Source organism: Centroberyx gerrardi, chromosome 7 (genome assembly GCF_048128805.1).
Source record: "Centroberyx gerrardi isolate f3 chromosome 7, fCenGer3.hap1.cur.20231027, whole genome shotgun sequence".
Classification (NCBI taxonomy): domain Eukaryota; kingdom Metazoa; phylum Chordata; class Actinopteri; order Beryciformes; family Berycidae; genus Centroberyx; species Centroberyx gerrardi.
Genome location: NC_136003.1, coordinates 20955789 through 20978649, shown reverse-complemented (window position 1 = coordinate 20978649; position 22861 = coordinate 20955789). Strand labels below are relative to the sequence as shown.

The window sequence follows — 22861 nt, the reverse complement described above, 5'->3', positions numbered from 1 at the left end:
CTCTCCGCTTCCTCTACCCTTTCTATTTCGGTCTCTTTTTGACTTATAACCAAAAACTCTAAGATCCTTCTAGATTTCCTCCTTCGTTCTGACGACACCAGCCTGACCTGCACGCACGCACACACACACGCACACACACACACACACACACACACACACCTACACTCACATACACTCACATACAAGCATGCACACACACACATACACACGCAAAAACCCACATATTCTGATTCACAAGCATGCACACTCACATGCACGCACAATGGCATCATGGGAGGTCAGTCAAGTATCTATGAGAGATAAACGAGAGATTAACTTCATTCCTTTCCTATACGAAGTAGCTGTCCGCATCCCAGCCCAGACTTACAAACAGACAACATACATTCATATCACCTCATGGATGGTAATCTCTCTCTTCTTCTTCCATCCCGTTTTCTAAACCATCTTTCTCTTCACACTGTTGCCTCACACACACCTGATGATTCATATCTGCCATTGAGTATTATTTTTGCTCATTTCTCTATCGTGTTCACGATTTATTTGTCCAAATCTCTAACTTGTCCCTCCAGATCCAAGCGATTCCTCTCCTCTCTTCCTCACATTACTCACCGGCTCCCTTTCTCCATACTGTATCTCTTCCCCTCTTTTTTTTTCTTTTTTTTTTTTTTTAGTTTCTCAGGACCAATTCAAAGTTTGTTGTTGTTTGTAATCTCAAGACAGAAACACGGTGTTAAGAACAATACAGTAACTGGCCAAAGTTGCTTCTCTCAGATCACTTTACAGTATCCCATTTCCAGGTGCTTCAGTGTCCGCTCGCTCTCTTTCTCTCTCTCTTTCTCTCTCTCTTACTCTCTCTCACTCTCTTTCTCTCACTCTTTCTCTCTCTCTCTCTCTCTCGTTCTCTCCCTTTCTCAAACAATCACCCGCTCAGTTAACTCTTGTTCTCTCATTCTGTCTCTTTCCTTCTTCTTCTATATATTTTCCACTCTCCCTATCTGTTCTCTTTCTCACTCTCTCTCTCTCTCTCTCTCTCTCTGATTGGTTTATCTCTCAGATCACATCTGGCCATCACAAGCAGCCGCAGGCTCTTTTGAGCATCTCTTACACTGCTCCTCTTCCTCTTCCTTTCTTCTCGCTCTCTCCCTCCTATCTTTTACCTTTCTCTCTCTACAGTTTGTCACTGCCATCCCTCTCTTTTCTTTATTGCACATGCACTGTGACCTTGTGCCCCCTTTCCCCTTCCATATCAGCCAATCCCCCCTGGTTCTCTGTGTGTTAAAAGAGGCTCCAGAGGGGGAGGAGAGGGGAGGGGGGAAGAGGAGGAGGTGTATTCCCCCGTAGGTAGTGCTCCAGCTCCTCTCGTTGTAATGGCCTCTCTGATGCAGCAGGACCTCGACACAAGCGCTCTAAAGAGCCCCAATCAGCGTGGCCGGGCGCCTCAATCACAAGCCTCTTAAAAAGCAACGCTCGGCAGCCGGAGACAGACCCGGGTCACATCCAAGGTCGTGACGAGAGAGCAGTGGCCATCAGCGCCAGCCTCCCAATGAGCCTTAACTCCCCCTCTCAGGTCCCAACCCTCCTCACCTCTCTCTGAAACTCCCATTCACATCTGTCTCGGCCACAGCCATTTTCCCCGTCTGGCCCCATGGCTAGATCCATATGTCGGAGGAATTAACTCCTATAGAGAATGCCATTAACCGGTTTATGGACCCCTCTGTCTGTCGTTGTGTCCATGGCTTTTCATTGACATGGTTCATTCTCTCACATTTTTCCTCCCACTGCAAACAGCCATTTTGGTTCTCCCTGCTTGTGGTGGAGTAGCCAGCTACAATACTTAACCCTCCTCCTCCTACCGCCTCATCCAACTGGTTATTTTTATTTACTGCTCTTCCTCCCACTAACACCAAGACGAACAACCCCTCCCTCTGTCTGCACCCCTCCCCTTACCCACCTTGGTCCATCCCTCCACTGCTGCTGAATACACTTCCTCTCTCTGTTTTGGCTGAATTAACATTCCAGACTCTGTGTCGCCCGTGTCTTTGTCATATTAATCCTCACTGATTTATGGATTGATCAGCTGATTGACAGATTGGGATTGCGATGGCGCGCATCGCACAGTGATGATGTCACGCGCAGGAGATCCTGTACAATGAATGTCCAACACTCTGTCAACCTACCTACCGTCGGGCTATTTTAAGACCACATTGGCTGCAGCAGTGTCTCCTTCCTCCCTCCCTCCCTCGCACCCTCTGTCCCTTTTCTCACCCTTTCGCTGACAGTCTAGCAGAGTGCGCTCCCCACATCATTATTTCCTTTATCACTGCTGACAGGACTGAATAAGTGTCTACGATATTTCTCTCACCTCCAGCCTTTTTGCTCCTGAAGGAAAAGAGGCAAGGGAAGGAAGCGATGTTAGACTATTGGTGTACATTTTTAGTGTTTCAGTGCAGTGGGGGGGGGGGGGCAGGGGTTCATGCGAGGACAAAACCATTCTTCACACTTACAGAAGTGAGACAAACAGCACTCTACCTTTGATTCAGAAGAGAGAGAGAGAGAGAGAGAGAGAGAGAGAGAGAGAGAGAGAGAGAGAGAGAGAGAGAAGAGACAGAGAGAGCACTGCATCGTGTGACAGGAAGACACAAAGAAAGACTGCGTATGGAGATAGAGAGAAGAGAGGGAGAGGGAGAGCGGTCGCTATAGAGACGAACGAGTCAGGCAGCAGCACCTCATTAGGAATGACCCACCACACACGAGCCCAGTCATGTGACCGAGGCAGCGCAGACATCCTATTCAGCGGCATAGGGAGATAGGGAAGAGAGTGTGTGTGTGGGGACTGACTGTACATTGAGAAGTCAACGCATTGTTAAAGCTAAAGAAGTGTGCGGCACAGGCAGGTGGTCATGAATATAAATGGCGGGGGTCTTGGGGGATTTCTTAAGGACCTTTACGGACAGACAGCACCGCCGGGAGGCCTGATTCATTCACTGGGGAGGACAGATAGATGGATAGAGCGCGGGGGAGGGAAGGAGGGAGGAGGAGAGAGGAGAGAGGAGAGGCAGGCAGGGCGGTGGCAGGCTAGGCTAGGCTAATGTTACACCCAGGCTTATTGTTACCCAGACAGTGTAGCGTACGCCTGCCTGTCGTCTACTGTATCTGCAGCCGGTAGCCTCTGTAGCCGTGTCCCGACCAACTTCCCTGTCACTCAGTGTCAGCCCCACTTTAAGACAGATAAGACTTTTCTTTCAACGGACGCTATCTCTAGCCGTTGCCAGCTTTTGGTCTCAGTGAAGGGTATTCTCTGGGGTGAATGTTTGGGTTGATAAAGGTGCCAGCATGACACCTGCCTCTTCCACTGTCTGGACAATGTGTGTATGTGTGTGTAGATGTGTGTGCGTGTGCGTGTGCGTGTGCGTGTGTGTGTGTGTGTGCATTATACGCGAGTTTTTGTGTGTGCTGGTGCTGTAGGTGTGTGCATCTGTTTGTGTTTGTGTGCATGTCTGTGCCTGTGCGTGCGCGTTTGTGTAAAATCAGTATTGTGTTTTTACTCCCATGCCTTGACCCCCTTGCTGTCTAAAAGGAAGCGGACACACAATGGGAACCCCTCCCTTATCCTTCCTTATCTCTCTCTCTCTCTCTCTCTCTCTCTCTCTCTCTCTGTCGCTATGTCTCCCTCACTCCTCGGCAGATTAACTCACTCCTAATTCTCATTTCACAGGAAATAACCTATTTTCTCTCTCTTTCTCCGCTTCTCTCTCTCTCTTCTTGTTTGCACACACAATACACGCTCACATCCTCCTTCACACCTTTTTCTCTCTTTCTCCCTCTCTCTATCTCTGAACCGCACACATGCACGCCCACACACACACATACACACACTCATACACACACACACACACACACACCAAGACACACCCACACACACTAACAGGCTGATGAATGCAGATCAACATACCACCGCGGGAACATACTGTACATTCATGCACACACTCTTACCCTTACAGTCCATTAACTGTCCAGCATGGACAAGGGCTTCCATGCCATGCTCCATTCTGCCCCCTGCTGCCTGTGTGCTGCACCTGCCAGTAACAGGTGTGGGATTCAATTAGAGCAGCATGTTCTCAGCAGTCAGTCCAGTAGCCAGGCCATGACTGCGGGCTAGGCATCGGCCTGGGCCAGCAGAGCCCTCAAAATCTCCCCACAGCTAAAAAAGAAAACACATACACACTCCACAAGGAAGCCATTTTAGAAACAGCTGCCAAAAAGTGGCGAAGCAGGGGGTGCTTAGATCATCAAAGTCTAATATTAACCATTACCATGGCGCTGTCACATCACACATGAAAACACCATGAATTGCTGTAGACAGCCAAAATGAAAAGTCTAAATTTAGCCTAAAGCTGTCAGCGCTCACTTTTAATTGCGTTACCAGTCAATCAGAAATTGCTACTCCAGACTAATGGGTGATATTTACCTCACTGTCATTTTCAGGAAATTTCTGGGGCTTTCATCATTTTATACTGCAGCCTCATATTGACAAGTAACAGCTGACCTGTGCCTGGGAAAGGGATTATGGAGATAAATAAACAGTCAATTATTAAGGCAGTACTTCCCTGTAAGCATGGCGGTAATTGGCATGCTAGTGTATGATAGCTACAGGCTGGGTTTTAATCCCTGATAAGGTAAGTTTCATTAGCCATCTGGCTAGCTAGTAAGGCAAAGACGTGCTGTGTCTCCACTGCCTGGTGACTTCACTGGGCTGATCATGACTGCAAAGATCTCCATCCTCACCCAAACAGGGATTAATCTATTAATCTAACAATCTCACGTAATCCCAGCTGGCTCTTACTCCAGCTAACCTGCTCTAGACTAGGATAATGCTTAATACCAAGCCTTACGCCTAATGCTTAATGCCTAATACCTAATACCTAATTCATACTGTGGTCATAATAGCCTCTTGTACTATAGCCTGTTTTGCTTGGGTTGAGCTGCTGGGGCTTCCCACTGCTACAATCAGCCTTCCCAGTTAGAGGGAGAGAGAGGGGGGTAGAGCGAAGGAGAAGCAGAAAGAGTTGGTAAACAGGAAGGCAGCGGGGAAGGCTGGGAGCGCAGGTCAGAGTTAATGAAGCCCCCTAGGCAGGGTGTGCAGGGTGTGAAGCGTGGCCACTGTTTGCGTCTGGCCTGTGAGCATGTAAGCGCAAGTGTGTGTGTGTGTGTTTTGTGTGCGTGTGTATGTGTATGTGTGTGTGTGTGTGTGCGCGCTCAAGGCCTGTGTGTGCAGCCTGGAGGCCACTGATGAGCCCCTCTGACACCGGGCCCACCCAACACCCAGTTCATTAGAATAAACCCAGGCTTGCAGACAGGCAGCCGGAAGGGGCCGTAGAGGAGAGGAGGGAAGACAGAGCAACATGGGGGAGGAAGACGATGGCAGTCTGTTAGTCTGTTAGTCTGTGCTGCGCCGCAGTGTTATAGTAATGAGTCCGATAGGGTGCAGACTGGGCTGGAAGGTTAGCTGCAATAATGAACAGCATCACATAGTATTTAGGGGGAACGCTGCGGCAGGTGGGATGTATTGAGAGTAAATTGTATTGCAGACCATAACAACTATTTTGCAGCCATGATAGATTGCAGTGTATTCTTCCCTGTCTCTCTATTATGGCCAGTCATAGCTCAGTGTTTTAATGTTGGCAAGACAGATATGAAAGTGTTTTATTCTCCCTTAAGTGAATTTGTCTTAACCTTTTCGATAAGCTGTTGGTTTGGCAATCGTAGCCTTGAGAATAAGGCCAAACTCTGGAGTAGGCTATAGTTAAGCTGTGCCAGAAGATCATAGGCGTCTCTCTCCAGGATCAGCTTTCCCAAGATGGGACTAATAGGTACAGCAAATCTTTTGTCCCAGCTGCTGTTTTTTTTTTGTGTTGTTTGTTTTCAACGCATAATAGGCCATACTTAGCTGTGTTAGCCAACTGAATACAAACTCTGATTTCCCCTCATTAGGCGATGCTGTTGCTGTATGTATTTCTTCATCCATTGTGTGTTTATTGCTGTATGTGTACGCTATGCGTTTTTGTTGGACTACTGGCTACGAAGCAAATTGCCCCACAGGGACATTAAAGATTTACTCTACTGTACTCTAATGTATAGATGATAGCTTCACTATATCATAACAGCAGATGAGTTGGAAGCTAGTTTGCATGTGAATACTTACTTACTTTGCGCCTCTAGTTGTTGATACTGATTGTGACTGTAGAGAATAGGTTTGCATGTTCGTGTTGGTTTGTCCTTTATTCTACCTTGAGGCAGAGTGTTCCTGGCTTTGTTTATGGGTCACCTACATGCAGAGAGACTGCATTGCTTTCTGCATGCTGTTTATTTCTCTATTTACAGTACAGTACCTTTGTACTTTTATGGCGGTGTCCCACTTTTTTATTGGTTGTTTTTTTCCACTTTGTAGCTTGCTGCTCCATTAATGCCTCACCCTTTATGGCCTTCATTCTAAATATTTTTGAGCACAACTTCAGCCGATTTACAGCACACACACCCTTTATCTGGAGTGATAAAGATGTAATTTGATTGTGGCGTGAAGCAGAGTTGGCATGTTTGTCAAGCAATTGATTGTTCTGCTGCCCGAAAGTGCTGGATTTAACCATTGTTCTGAACATTACTTAGCATATTTTAGTCACCCACGTTCATATTTGCAAACCAAACACCTCAGGCGTCCCTGCATTGTAACTAGCATTTTGGTATGACAATGGAGCATGACAAGCCTCCTCCCTGTGAAGAGCCTGTATTCAGAGTATTTGTTTATGCCTGAGCTTGATTAGATTCCTGTTTCGCTGCCAGTCTCAAACCCTGCTGGGCCCCCTCAGACAGAACAAGCTAATCCCAAAGTGGCCCAGCACCACAGATCACTAGCCACTATCAACAACAGCGAGACAGACAGAGAGAAGAGAGAAAGCTGGATTTCCTAAAGCCTGCTTGCACTGAAGTAACTCCTCCATCTCTCTATTACGATTCTCCTCCTGCACCGGGCCCCATGCAATATTCAGCACAGTTTTTCAGCAATAGTGTTTAGACTAGACTGATCCATCACTCTAAAGAGGCACTGTGCGACACTGTGTGTGTGTGTTAATGTGTTTGCGTGCATGTTGTGTGTTCCCATGTGCACTGGGATGGTATGCATGTGCGCATGTGTGTGACTGTCTGTGTATCTGTGTGTGTCATCTGTGTCCAAATGCCCCTGCAGTGCCCAATTAGTTCAGGGATGCGTTCAATCATGAGGTGACCAGCAGGTGTCTGGTTCTGTCTCAACCCCGAGCCAGAGAGACACATAAATAAGCTGGCAGAGGAGACGGGGGGACTCCTCCGCTCTCTCTCTCTCTCTCTCTCTCTCTCTCTCTCTCTCTCTCTCTCTCTCTCTCTCTCTCTGTCCCTTGCTCCCCTGTGATGTCAGAGTGGCGAGGATGCCAGCAGCTCTCTCCATAGATCACCTGACACACCCTGTGGTCCCGGGGCACCCTCCCTGTCTGGCTGGGACACACTGCATCAGCCAGCCAATTTACACCAGTCCCCAGTGGATGACCTCCACCCACAGCTTACAGTAGCTCTGTGTGTGTGTGTGTGTGTGCGTGTGTGTGTGTGTGTGTGTGTGTGTGTGTGTGTGTGCATGTAATTTTGTTTGGTGTGGATTGTGTGTGTGAGGGTTTCAGTGTAATTTTGTTTGGTGTGCGGATTGTGTCTTTTTGTTTGAAGTAGGTATTGTCTGTTTGTGTGTGTGTTTTGTGTGTGTGTGTGTGTGTGCGTGCATGCGTGCGTGTGTGAGTGTTAAGGTGGAGTATGGGTTGCAGTGGAAAAAAGGAAGGGGAGGCCTAGCCAAACTCACATCTTTACCCCAGGATGCTTCTTCTAAGGCATTACTCTTGACTGAGAGCCAAATTTCTGTCCTAATAAAACAAGCTCCACAATTACTGTTTTACCACCCAGTAGCAGAGCAGGGAAGCGGAGGCCTTTGAAATAGAAAATGCACAATCAAATAAAAAGTAGGCCAAGATAAATTAGATTAGAGACTACATCTAAGCGGCTGCAGCAGCCAGAAATCTCCCATTTATCATATCCAGCCGCTCTCCGACCACAATGCTGATGTTCTACAAATGAGCTTTTATATGTTCCTTCATTTTAAATCTGATAATGTACCTCACCCCACTCCCCCCTCTCTCCCTCTCTCCCATTCTTCTCCTTCTCTTTGTCTCCTTCCTCTCGATTCTCAACTTATTTTTATCTACTCTCATCTCTCTCCCGTCCCCTCCATGTCTCTCCTTCTTGTTCTATTCTCCACACTCTTTGGCCTTTTCCCCATTCGCTCTCTCTCTTCCCCCCTGCCATCTCCATGATATCTTTCATTTTACAATGCTTTGTTTTCATTTTCTATCTCTCCCTCTCTCCCCTCTTCTCCTCCTCTCTCCTCCAACACCCCTGCTCTGCTCCAGTCTTTGTGTGTCCGGGGACGCTGCTGCGGGTGCAGGCGGCCAGCTCTCTGCAGGAGGCGGAGCATCAGTCGGGGGCGTGGTGTAAGGACCCTCTGCAGTCGGGGGACCGGCTGTACGTCATGCCCTGGACCCCCTATCGCACCGACATGCTGTACGAGTACGCCTCCTGGGAGGACTTCAAACAGAACCGAGCCACCACCACCTACAAGTGAGGGCGCCTCCCACTGTCCCGGATGATCAAATAGCATCTGCCACCATATTGATTTATCGGCCTTTTGCTGTGAATAGGATGTTGATAGCAGACTGGTCCCACTGTGGTGTCAGCTTGCTCGCCGTGAGGCCGTCTTGTAGGCCCGTGCCATGCAGAGTGTGTGGATTGACTTGGGTTTTGTTCAGACTGCAGGCAAATCCAATTTGTTTCTCCAATCCGATCTTGAGGACTGACTGTCCACACTGTTATTTGCAAGTGATCAGGTCGGATTTGTGTGTTCAGGTACTGTTCAGATGTCTGCATTGGTTGCTGTGGTAACAACGTAGGTGTGTGTAAGTACGATAACTGATGGCAGCATCCAGAGCGTCTGGCACTCACTGGATGTGATGCCAACATCATGTGTTGCATTGCAAGTGACTTTAAAGGATAAGGCCGGTGTTTTTTAATGCTTACCGTCAACAAATCCTATGAAAATAACAAAATCAACAATGCGTTTGCTCTACTCCCGTTACTTTCTGACTTCCCACGTACCGTTTTTAGCGGTCAACCCGGAAGTCATTGGCTCCAATTGTAAGCTAAAAACCGTGAAATACAGCTCACAAAGACATAGTTTCAATTTTAAAAAGTTACCATGAAAAGTCAGGCTGTTGTAGTTATTACCAAATCAAATTCAAATGGGAACAAATTCTTCATTACGCCGGGGACTATTTTTGGTGCTACGGAACTACTTTCCTGAGATTGCAAACGTGTTTACAGCCGGCTTATTAAGTTGTTTGAGGAAAAAGTCGGCTGGCCCGGTGCATCGTGATGATGAAATATGTTGCCCAGAGCAGCCGCATGGCTCTCTGACGTGTTTTTAATCGTTTTTTTAATACAATGGAGTTCTATGGCTGCTGGGACATGGCTTCATTGGGCACCGGCTACATGGATGAGACTTGTTGGCAAAACAAAATCATTGCTGATTTTGTTATTTTCATAGGATTTGTTGACGGTAAGCAATGCATTAAAAAACACCAGCCTTATCCTTTAAGGACAGTTTGAAAACCATTTTGAATGGCCAGAGCGGTCAGACTGAGACACATCTGTAGAAATCCGATTTGCATTTCAGACCACATACAAATGTGGCTTAAATCTGATTTGCAAAAATCAGACTTCCACAGTTTCCATGTGTTTTTTTGCTGCTCAGACTTGATAAAATCAATCTGACTCCAATCTGAAATATGCCAAAAATGAGATTTGGGCTGGCAGTCTGAACATAGCCATAGTCTCGTGGACTAAAGTGTCATTGCATTGCTGCACCACTCATATGACCTCCTCTCTTCACAGGTTGCCGAACCGAGTTGACGGCACGGGCTTCGTGGTGTATGACGGTGCGGTGTTTTACAACAAAGAGCGCACGCGCAACATAGTCAAGTACGACCTGCGGACGCGCATCAAGAGCGGCGAGGCTATCATCACCAACGCTAACTACCATGACACGTCGCCCTACCGCTGGGGGGGCAAGTCGGACATCGACCTGGCCGTGGACGAGAACGGCCTGTGGGTCATCTACGCCACCGAGGCCAACAACGGGCGACTGGTGGTCAGCCAGGTGGGAGAGCAGCGCTTGAGCAGAAGGGGATGAGAAGATTAAAAATACAGGAGTGGATTATTGCCAAAGCTCATCCTACTAGTCAGAGGAAAGGTCATATGTCATACATGAATGATTTACTATTGAGATTATACAAGCACACTGACAAGAGTTGCAGAGATATCAGGGCCGTGTTGGTAAGGAAAATAAAGAAAAAAATAGAGAACGAGTCATATAAACATCATTTGCAAGTGGTTAGACCAGATTTCAAATCCCATCACATACCCAAAAACTAATCTTTAGAAGAAGAGTCAACATTTGCTTTGTACTGTCAATGTAGTGTGTGTGTATGGGGGGGACAACAGCCAGTTTCTTTCTAGCTTCAAACAGTGTTGAAGAGATCCAGTTTCCCCATTGGAACACTTTATTTATTCAGTACTTAAGCTGTCATAATGATAAACTTTTTTTTTTTTTAAATATATTTCAGAAGTTCAACTTCAAAGTAGCAGCTCTAATCTATGTACAATCACAGGGAAATCCTGGTGTCATTGGGTTGTTTACTCGTCTGTATCAGTGTTCCAGCACTCCAGACCCATCCAGATAATTGTTTAAAACATTGTGTGTGTCATCTGTAATCCAAAGTCACATTACCTCGCGCTGCTCACCTGCTAAACTCAAAGCATAATCCATCACTGTGAATTTAGCAACATCCATGTTCTTAATAGAAATTGCTTCTTTGTTTCCTAACAGGCAGTAATTTTGAAACCAGGCAGCAAGTTCCCACATAAATAGAGTTTGAATTACTGTGTTGTTCTGCTAGCCAGCCCCCACTGTGTTATCACTATCTTTGACCTAAACAGGACATTATTTTTCAAAGTGTAAAAGTTAAAGTATCCCCCTAAAATATGAAAACATGCATGGCCAATGGATAACAGTATATGATGAAATAGTGAAATTCAGCATCTCCTCCCGTCCCGCAGGTGAACCCTTACACCCTGCGCTTCGAGGGCACCTGGGAGACCAGCTTCGACAAGAGGCTGGCGTCCAACGCCTTCATGGCGTGCGGCGTGCTGTACGCGGTGCGCTCCGTCTACCAGGATGACGACAGCGAGGCGGGTGGCGACCTGGTGCTGTACGCCTACAACACCAACCGTGCCCGCGAGGAGCCCGTCCACATCCCCTTCCCCAACCCGTACCAGTACGTTTCCTCTGTGGACTACAACCCCCGAGACAACCAGCTGTACGTCTGGAACAACTATAATGTGCTGCGCTACCCGCTGGAGTTTGGGCCGCCAGACCCCACCACGGGTAAGGACTGACTCCACAGAAAGCACTCATCTAGACAGTGTGTGTAAGGAGGAAGCTCGTGAAATGCATATTTGCACTTTATACAGTAAGCAATTACAGTGATCTGATTGGACAGATAGTCATGTCCGCCATGCCTGATTAGCCCATAAATCTTTGTGCTTTATTGGTTACTGAGCTAACTAGTGGTGACCAAGGCACCTGTGTCCTCTGATTCCATGTATATGATTGTGAGACATTTTGCATTTGTAAATGAGTGTAAAAAAGTAAATGTTTGTCACCACATGTATTTATATTCTTCCAAAGCATCCCAGAAATAGATTTACTACTTGCCAAGCGCAGGCTATAATGATTTCAGATATTCATTCAGAAACAGAAATGTTAATTGGTTAATTTGTGAACTTTGTTGAGGGTATCATAGTTGACATTTTTGCTGTCCAGGGCCTGGACTCCACACAGAGGCCTGGAATCAAATACCACATGGCATTTTTCAAAAAGGAATTTCAGAAATATTACACAAAGAATTGATTAAAATGTGATTCGGTGTCATTAAGTAATGATATTGGAGGAACACTGTTGACCTTCAATAAATCCACTCTTGACTCAGACACTATAACAAATATGAAGAAAAACGAGAAAGAACATACCTTACAGTCCTCATTGTGAGGAGGGTTTTTCCCATGGCCCAGCCTAGGGCATCACGAGGCAAATTCAGTCAGGCAGGCATTCAGTCAGTCAGCCAGGTAACGCTTAGTGAGATGATGCGCTTCGTCAGATGGCCTCTAGAGGGCGTTTTTGACTGTGCGGTGCAGTGTTTCCCATACAGAGGCACAAAATCAAAAGTTGCTGTATAGAAATGGATCTAAATCTCTAATGCGCCTGATGTGCGCATCACGTCATGTCTGTAATTTGGAGATGTACAGACAGCAGACCAGCAGCATTGCAATCAACAGAGTCTCCTGGTGTGAAAACAAAAATGAAACTTAACATTCCACAGTCAGTAACGGGGATTTGCAGACAGTAACTCTAAGTAAGTAACTTCGAAAAACACGGTCAAACTAGCCCCCACGTTGTTTTGCGGTACGCGTATATACTAGGCATTACGGTAAGAGCGTGTAAGAACTGATTTCAAAATAAAAGCAACGTTCCGGTGAACGTGATAGGACGTGAACGTGATTTCACATACATTCAATAAATCAGTCAGTCTGTCTGTCAATAGTAATGAATACATAAATAAATAAATACATACATACATACATACATACATACATACATACATAAAGACATAAATAAATAAAACAAAATTAATAATTATTAAATAATAAATAAAATGAATAATAAAAAAAAAACTTAAAGTAATAATCATAAATATATATATATATATATATATTTAAAAAAATGACAGTACACCACCTCAGAGTGTCATTGAGAAACTTCCTGTTTCCACAGACCAATTTCACAGAATGATAGCAGACCACTTCAGGTCATGAGAGATAGTACATCCCAGGAACCTGAAGGACTCCACGGCAGTGCTGTTGAGTGAAATTGGTCTGTGAAAACAGGAGGTTTCCTTTTAATTCTAATCTGAATTTAGAGGGAACACAGTTTATGACATTTTAGAGGGCTTTAATTTTGAAATTCCACATCAGAATGTCCTGAGATGGTCTGAGTGACACCCTGAGGTGGTCTGCTATCATTCTGAAGTGAAATTGGTCTGTGGAAACAGGAAGTTTCTCAATGACACTCTGAGGTGGTGTGCTGTCATTTTGAAGTCAGATTGGTCTTTGGAAATGTATTCTTTATTTTTAAGTTTGACTAATTATTCACACAATTGAAATGAGAAAGCCTCAATTTCAAAGCCTCAATTTTTCTCTGAAATACAGTTTGCAGGCGGTAGGTTTTTTTTTTTTTTTTTTTTTTTTTATTATTCATTTTATTTATTATTTAATAATTATTAATTTTGTTTTATTTATGTATGTATGTATGTATGTATGCTATTTATTTATTTATTAATTCATTATTGACAGACAGACTGACTGATTTATTGAATGTATGTGAAATCACGTTCACGTCCTATCACGTTCACCGGAACGTTGCTTTTATTTTGAAATCAGTTCTACACGCTCTTACCGTAATGCCTAGTATATACGCGTACCGCAAAACAACGTGGGGGCTAGTTTGACCGTGTTTTTCTTGGCTTGACCGCAGTCTTTAGTGGTAGGTGACTTTAACGTTACCTTGTGGTATTTAAGTAACGTTAGTGGAATTAGGTAATTTAACCGTGTCGCAGTGCTTCAGTGCTGAGAATTGAACACGCGCCGTGGGTCTGTACAGGATCTGTGCTTGTTTTTGAATAGGTTGCTTAGTTGAGAATGATTTCTTGGACATACGTAGAATTTGTTATTTCACACAAAATGGCTGGTGTATTGGCAATGAATGCCTGTGTCATGATTATCTCATGTCCATAAAAGGAAAATGACGAATACAATTTATAAATAAGCTCATTTTGTTGTTTTTTGGCTAATAAGACTGTTGTGATTCAGTGATATCCAGTAAAGTACAGTTTCTATATTTGCTCAAACACGATCATGTATGCATCCTACGACTGGGGAGAACACTTTTCAGAAAGCCCGTATGTGTTTGTGACTGTTGCAGGATGTAAGATCTAGGGGTGGGCGGATCGATCCCAAAATATCGATACTACAGATACTACGTCTCGTTTTTGAAGATCGATTCTAGCGTCAATAGGATCGATACCAGTTTCAGTTTCTCTCTTCTACATTGTACCCATTTCATCAAAGAGTAGAACTGTCTGTGCAAACAACGTTGCGTTGTCGTGAACACATCTTAGTGCATGCATGCACTCTTTGCTTCTCCACTGTTGTTGTCGTGTCGTGTGCACTCAAACAACGAACATATGCGTCGCGCACGCGCACCCTCAGAACCATTGCTCCAACTGAAGGAAAGAAGAATGGTTGGGAGGGTAGTTTGTGCTTTTGTTTAGTTATTTGCACTTTGCTTATTTATAAAAGTTGTGAAAGTTTTAAAACATTCATTGTTCTCCACAAATAATTGTGTGCACTTTGTTTATTCAAAAAACTTGAGAATTGAATGTTTGCACATTCAATTTACAATAATAAAAAAAAATATTTTTGTTATTTGCCTTTAAAAACTGTCCTGTGTTTTAACATGCATGTGATTAAGTAATTAACACTGGAAAGCAAAAAAAAAAAGGCTTTTTTTTTGCTTTGCTTGCTACATACATGCTTCAGTTGGGAATCAAACCCGGGTCTCACAGGTGGCAGGTAGAAATTCTACCACTCACCTTACAATGATTGCTAACCTTTGGCAAATAATTTAGTGGTCATGAAAATGTATTCAGATTTAGCCTATTGATGATGCATTCACCTCATAAATCATGACACACTGCTCTCCCCTACATGAAAGTACATAAGCTGCTTTTAATAATAAAAAGTATCGGTATCGGTATCGATATCGGCGATTCTGGTCCTGTATTACTTGGTATCGGATCGAAACCAAATTTTGCAGTATCGCCCACCCCTAGTAAGATCCATAACACCGTTAAAGAGCTTCTTCACTGTGATTTGGGCGGCTCACTTACCAGACTGTCACATTTCCATCCCCACCCATAGTCGCAGTAGAGAGCAGCCTCTCAGGTGTGATTGCAGTAGTACTGCATGTCAAGTTCTCTGTGTAATGGTTGATGAAAGAGTCATACTCAAGTGGTGAGGGAGAGGGTAAAATGAGTACACCACACTTGTATTTTGACAGTCCATCAATATGAGTAGGAGGTTTGGGTGTATATCTGAGCCACATGAAGGCCTGTATGAAGCTAGGATTAGGCCCGGAGAGAGAAGAGCCAGAGACAGACGGGCTGGCGGCTGCACCCATGGAGTTGAGAGCCGACTCTGCGTTTGATCAGTTAGGATTTTGTAGCTGGGATGTGTTGCTTTTATCGTCGCATTAGGTTTGGTTGTTAGTGATGGTGACTTCTCTGATACATTTGATCAATTATTTACTTCTCCCTGTCTTGTGATGATGCTTTCTCTCCATCTTCTACCCCGCTTCTCCCACTCCCTCTGGAGAGCAGGAGGGAACGATATCAAGACACTGAAGCTTTGAGAGGCTCAAAAAGTATTTGTCACCCCAATTATTGTCGGGCTAACTTTTGAACTCAACTTCTGAAAGACATCTTACATTCACATGCCTCTCTCCTTCACTCCCTTGATCTCTTTTTGGCTTTTTCAGTCTGGCTTTGCTGCTCTCTAACAAAATCCCTTACATCCTTTTATAACTCTCTAAATGGTGCTCTCTTTCTCTTTTTTCTCTCTCTCTCCCTCTCTCTCTCTCTCTCTCTCTCTCTCTCTTTCTCTCTCTCTCTCTCTCCTTGCCGCAGGCCCTCTGACCACCACCCAAGTGACCACCACTATCCCAGCCAGGCCGTTCACCTCCAGTGCCAGCCCCGCCACCACCCGCCCTCTGGCCCCTACCTCACGCCCCATTGGCTCCATCAACAAGGGCCCCGACCTGCGACCAATCACGGCCACTGTGCCTGTGACGCGCCGGCCGCCCCGCCCTCCTCCGGGCCCCGAGTCCCACGTGTGTGAGTCCAGGGTGGCCCGGGGCGTCCAGTGGCCCACCACACAGAGAGGAGAGACAGTGGACCGCCCCTGTCCCAAAGGATCTCTGGGTAAGGACATCTGCAGTGTGGGACTAGCAGAGAGTGTGTGTGTGTGTGTGTGTGTGTGTGTGTGTTTACATGTGTGTGTGCAATTTGTTTCCATTCCATGAAAGGACAGTGTGTAATTTTTCCACTCCATGAAAAAAACAATGTATGTGTTTGTGCGCTGAAGTGTATGCATATGTACTCTCTGTGTGTTTGGGTGTGTGTGTGTGTGTTTGCGCACACGAGTGTATGTCCGCACATGTTCCCACAGTATGTTTGTGTGCCCACACTTGTTTTTCTTCCACTGTTGTTTTCTTCTTCTATCCCTATGTTGCTCTCCAGCAGGCAGAGTCCCCCAGGACTCCCAGATGAAAGCCTGTCCTCCACAAATGAAAGACCCGTCCCCCACAGAAACAGAAATAGCTGATTGAAAGTGGCGAATAATGAAATGAAAGGCTAGACAACACAGGCTTCACCTCCCTTCATGCTAGCTTCCATACCTCTAAACATGCAGCCATCAAATAGCTCTCTCTAGTCACAGAAAAAAGCGTCTCCCATCTCTTCCTCGCCGATGCCTTTTGCTTTTTCTGTCTGTTCTCTCCGTGAAAACGACAGTAACATTAAATTAGCAGCTGGCTTAATTGCCGTGTCTTGGCAGAGCTCTCAAACCCAATCTGTGGTCGATGGAGGAGAGTATAGAGGAAAGTGGGAGAGAGAGAGAGAGAGAGAAAAAACGGTGGCAGGGAAAAAAAGAGGGTGTATGAAATGCAACGCCACATCTGCTCTGATCCTTCTACAACTGTGAAGTGTTGCTGCATTGTCTCTGTCATCTCTCCTCTTCCGTTCTGTTTCCCCGTCTCTCTCTCTGGTCTCTCCTCCCCTCTCCTCTCTCCCTCTCGTTGTGAGTTGACGCTGGTTATTTGTGTTAGCAGCAGTGGAGAGACCCCTCCCTGGTTTGATCCCTGTATGGTGTCCTTTGTCTGAACCTTCCTAACTAAATAGAAAAACGTAGGTGGAATTGAGGATTGGTGGCAGGCGCTTCGCTTCAGGTGTTCTTTTCGCCAATGAGAGATCGCACCTGATGGTTATGTCTTTGGTGTGTGTGTGCGTGTGTTTGTGCGGGCGCACAGAGTGTGTTGTGTGGTGCGTGCGCATTTATGTTCCTTTTAAACCGTGCTTTTTACAGCTTGAAAGCCTGCCTCCCCCCCTCGCTCCTTCTCTCTCCCACTCACTTTCTCACTGCCCTACACTCCATTATTTAACCTTTTCCACTTCTGACCCATTTTCTCTCACACACTTTTCTCTACTTCCTCCCTCCGTCTTCCCTCTCATCTTCAAACGCTTTGAGTATTGCATTTTTAAAATTCATTTCATTTCATTTTTCTAGGGAAAAAAACTCTATCGCACTTTTTTTTTTCTTTTTGCTCATCCCTCTCCTCCACATATTTCCCTTTAATTGCCAACACCTAACGCCTATTATCTCTCCATTACTCCCCCCTCCTCTTCTGCCTCTGTTGGTCTCCAGGCATCGCTTCGTTCCAGTGCTTGGCGGAGCAGGTCGTGTGGAACCCGCGGGGTCCTGACCTGAGTAACTGCACCTCCCCGTGGGTCAACCAGGTGGCCCAGAAGGTGAGACCCGAAGCCGTCCCCCTGGCCTCGGCTGTGTCCCCTTCCTCTGGCCCGCTGCCCCTACCCTCCTCCCCGTCCACCTCCACACACACATTAACATATCTCCAAGGCTGACCTGATTAAAATACGGACTCATTTCAACTGGCCCTTCATTACAAGGCATATGCTCTTAATACTTAATTAAATCTCTTCTTTGACTAATATGCTATAATTACAGCTAGGTCAAATTATTTTAAAAAATGTGCTTATCCGTGGCTTGTAAGGCACAACGCCAGCACAACTGCTCCCTCACAGTCTCACATAGCCCACTGCAATATACCTGTTCATTACAGTGTATGGATATTCAGGTAATCAGCCACAAGAGGCTGCGGCTCGCTGCAAATCACGGCCTCAAGTGGTTTACTGCTTTTATAAAACGTTGGTAACATACCACGGCAATAAAAATGGGCGGCATTGTTCAAGAAATCATTTGTCTTTTAATCAATAATAATTAAATGACATTCTTCTGCCGAGCAATATAGTTCTTGAATGGTAGCTAAATAACATGGTTGCTAGGCAACACACAAGTACTAGTATGAGTGGTTGTTTTCAGTTAGCGCATTAATATTTAAATGAACAAACATGCGGTAAAGGGTGTGCATTATGCGGGTATTTTTACAACGAGCTTTGAATGTGATTCAGCCAATCAGAAGTGAGAACAGGAACTATCTGTTTTATGATGACTCTCACTGTATATAAACGTGTGTGTGTGTGTGTGTGTGTGTGTGTGTGTGTGTGTAGATAAAGAGTGGTGAGAATGCTGCTAACATAGCTAGTGAGCTGGTGAACCACACGCGGGGTCGTATCCACGCTGGTGACGTCAGCTCGTCCGTGCGACTGATGGAGCAGCTGCTGGACATACTGGACGCCCAGCTCCAGGCGCTGAGGCCCGGCAACAAGGAGTCCGCCGCACGCAACTACAATAAGGTAGAATAAAGTATAAACACACACATAGGAACACACACACACACACACACACACACACATCCATACTGTATATAATCCGAGCTTTAAGGCGAATGTAAAATCACCCGCCTATAGTGCACATGCAAGGACGACTGATTTTTTTTAATTTCCTTTTTTTTTTTTGTTTAGCTGTTTAATTCAAGGCTTTGTTTTCTCCCTTCCAGCTGCAGAAGCGGGAGCGGACCTGTCGGGCCTACATCCAGGTACCGTTTTCCTTTTATCTCCCTGCTTTACATGCCCCTGGAGTAGGGCCGCTCTGTGACTTAGAATAATACTGGGAAGATAAATCCTTGACTAGACCAGGATTGTGGATGTGATTCCTTTAGCCCGTGGCATAGGGTTTTGTGCTCTGTATTATGATTTATGTAGCCTTTGGAATCATGTATAGTGTGTTTCATAGTATTTCTGGTTTGTGCTGGAGAGCAGTGTGAGCAAGTTTTGGTATGACTCCTGGCAGGCAGTATGTATGTGCTGTATTTAAATGTTGGTGTGGTATTTCCCAAGGCGGTGAAGCTGCTTTGTAGTTTTTGCATTGCTCATGGTGTACATATCTCTAAAATATGGGTCAGGCAAATGTGGAAGTCATGCTTCCGTGACATAATCTTAGCTTTGTTGCACTGTTATAGAGCCTTACTGCAAAATATTGGCCTCAGCCTCTGTGTGTTGTACAGTATCTCTTGCTTGGAGGAAAATGTAATTTGACGATAGTATGAAAGGCAACGGTTCGTGTTACTACACCCTGCTGTCCTTTTTCAATATTTGTGCAATATCTCTGGTTCTGAGAAAGCTGTAATCTAATAGCATGAAAAGGCCTTGTGTATGCCTTGCTGTAATGATGAAATGCGGCATTCTGCAGCACACAGTCTTTTCTGTGTGTCTTGACCTGTGTGCAGCATACTGTAATATGATACCAGATCTACTGATCTTCGCTGGTGCCAGATGAATGTAAAGACTGCTGTGTAATATGTAACTGGACCATTTTTTTTTTGTCATTTGCTGTAGTGGAGCTCAGTATCACGACATCGATTCCGGGGATAAACCAAAAAGGGCCCACGATCCTTTTCTTCTATTAAAGAGTGCAGGAGTGTAGGAGCGCATTCTGATGCTAAATTCATTTCGTAACTGCAATGCTCTTTATTCCACCCTGCAGTCAATCCTTCATTTTGAGAGGCCTGAGCAAGAGAATTACATGATTCATCAAGCAGGCTACTCCAATAAATTGGATAGCCGATAAAACCATCAAAATTGCCATTAAATGAATTGTAAGTGTGAAATAGAACGGTAATATGTCTGACATAGCACAGTAATAAATGTAATGCAGGGGAGTGGTGAGGTTCTAGGAGATAATAGTGGAATAGTAGTGACTTTGTACTTTGTGGTGATCAAGTAACGTTATTAATAAATGCTGCGCCCCCTGTGTGTGGCAGGCGGTGGTGCAGACGGTGGACAACCTGCTGCGTCCCGAGGCTCTGGAGTCGTGGCAGGACATGAACAGCACGGAGCAGGCCCACACTGCCACCATGCTGCTGGACGTCCTGGAGAAAGGAGCCTTCCTGCTGGCCAACAATATGTATGGGAACCGCTTTTCCGACCGAGCCCCCAACATCGGTAAGAGACCGGCATTAATGAAGTATATTATGGTCGACGTTTATTTGTTAATTTGTTTACTGATAAGGATCCCCATTAGCTGCACACAAGGGTGTCAGCTATTCTTCCTCGGGTCCCACTAAAACACAATATACAGCAGAAACAAATGCACCAAGTTTAACACCAGGATAGAATAAAATCAGAAATTAGGACCACTTTGTCATGGGCCACAGCATGAAAGACAAGCAGAAATATTAATAAGACTAGAAGGGCACTCGGAGAGCGCAGACCTCCGCCAAGGTTTGTGCTATTATTGCTTGTTCGTGAGTCGGATCCGGATCCGCTCCAAAATGTAATGGGTTCTTCCTTGGCCCATGCTACACCCTTCCACTAAGTTTCATGAAAATCGGGCCGGTAGTTTTTCCATAATCCTGCTAACAGACAAACAAACAAACAAACAAATGGCACCGAAAACATAACCTCCTTGGCGGAGGTAATAAGTCATATTTGTATAGTAAGACGTATGGACGGATGAATGAATGAATGGAAATGAAATGGCTGTACAGCTACTAGTGTACCATAGGGGTGTGATGCAGAATTTCTGTTTGCCTGTTTTGTGCATTGTTTTTGCCACACAGAATTGTTCATCCTATTTGTGCGTGCTGTGTTTCCCCCCTCAGACCTCGAGGTGCATGTGCTGAACACAGAGATGGACCTGCAGGACTTGTCCTTCCCGCAGAACTATGCCAGCGACAGCACCATCCAGCTCTCAGCCTCCACAGTCAAACAGTACAGCCGGAACGGTCAGCAGCCACATCCCATGCCCTTAACACCCCCTCCCCCCACCCACCCACCCACCCCCCTTCCCTGCTGCTTTTCCTGTGCAGCACACTCTCTCATGTTTCCATTTGCATTTTCATGCAAGCTTAAAACAATCTGCATGCAGTTGACTAAGTTATTGGTTCATAATAATAGGCTAATCAGATTAACAAAAGCGCTGAGACAATTTCTTTTCTTGATGGTTTCTTAACGGCAGTCTTAATAGAATAGCTGGGGAGGCGTGTAGATTACTATCGGCCCCAGCCTGACAGAGCAATCTCAGCACTCGCTCTCCTCTCTCTTCCCCATTCCATTCCCTTGCTCCGTCTCTCCGCCATCTTATCCCCCTCTCTCATCTCTCTCGTTTCAACCCCCCCCCCCCGTCATCCCCCTCTCCATCGCTCCCCTCCTCCTTTTCCCTCCCTAGCCCCCCCCCACACCCACCCCCAATCCCCTACCCTTTTTCTGTTTTCTGTCTCCGCTCAGCTCTGCAGTGGGAACGAGATTAGAATGATTGAAACAAACGCACATGAAATATTCATATGGAATAATAAGAGATCTGTGAATGCTTGAGGGATGAATGTTCCATTGCCCTCCACATTAAATCTCGCTCTCTTCCACCAGTCAAAATGAAACGGTCCTTACCATCATTCTAACCTTCACTAACTCTCTCTCTCTGTCTCCTTCTCTCTCGCCCTGTCACTCTCTCACTCTCTATCTCTGTCACTCTCACTGCCATTACCATATTATGCCCCCATTTCTCTATTTGGTCTTTTTTTTTTCTCTCCCCTCTCATCTCCCCTCCCTCTCCCCTTCTTTCTTTCTGTCTGTATCTCTCTTTTCACTTAACATCCATCTTTTTTCGCTCCCTTTTCTCTTCACTCCATTTCTCCCTCCCCCCCTCTTTCATTCTCTCTCTCTCTCTCTCTTCCTCTCTCTGTCTCTCTCCCCCCCCCCCCCCCCCCCCCCACCTGCAGGCCAAGTGAAGGTGGTATTTGTCCTGTATAAGAACCTGGGCTCCTTCCTGTCCACCGAGAACGCCACGGTGAAGATGGAGCTGGAGGCGGGGCCGGGCCAAGATGGGCGGGGCCTGGCGGTCAACTCCCATGTCATCGCCGCCTCCATCAATAAAGAGTCCAGCAGGGTGTTCCTCACCGAGCCGGTGGTCTTCACACTCAAACACCTACAGGTGCCCCGAATGCGCTCTCGCTCCTAATGCTTCGTTCGCGTACCGACACCCAGCGTCGTTACCCATCATCCCTCTCTTCTTTCCCCCAGCTGGAGAACCACTACAGCCCAAACTGCTCCTTCTGGAACTACTCGGAGCGCTCCATGACGGGCCAGTGGTCGTCGCAGGGCTGCAGGCTGCTGGACACCAACAGCACGCACACCACCTGCTCCTGCAGCCACCTCACCAACTTCGCCGTGCTCATGGCTCACCACGAACCCGATGTAAGCGAAGCGGAGGGGCGCGGCAGACGCACGGTTAAAAATGCGAGCCGAGTAATATATGCAGACAGTCATTCATGCGAGCGTTAACGTTTGTTCACACTCGCTCACACACACAC

General features: G+C 45.9%; 1 protein-coding gene across 1 annotated transcript in view; it reads left to right on the top strand.

The window, feature by feature from the left end:
* The window catches only part of adgrl1a (adhesion G protein-coupled receptor L1a), a 54467-nt gene that overhangs the window by 21941 nt on the left and 9665 nt on the right, over positions 1-22861 (top strand). Inside the window, exons 5-15 of the mRNA XM_071916869.2 lie at positions 8481-8688; positions 10018-10282; positions 11242-11569; positions 15984-16277; positions 17779-17882; positions 18663-18848; positions 19052-19090; positions 20315-20495; positions 21155-21277; positions 22271-22482; positions 22572-22745. Coding sequence (XP_071772970.1) covers positions 8481-8688; positions 10018-10282; positions 11242-11569; positions 15984-16277; positions 17779-17882; positions 18663-18848; positions 19052-19090; positions 20315-20495; positions 21155-21277; positions 22271-22482; positions 22572-22745 — 2114 coding nt within the window. The remainder of the gene's footprint in view (positions 1-8480; positions 8689-10017; positions 10283-11241; positions 11570-15983; positions 16278-17778; positions 17883-18662; positions 18849-19051; positions 19091-20314; positions 20496-21154; positions 21278-22270; positions 22483-22571; positions 22746-22861) is intronic.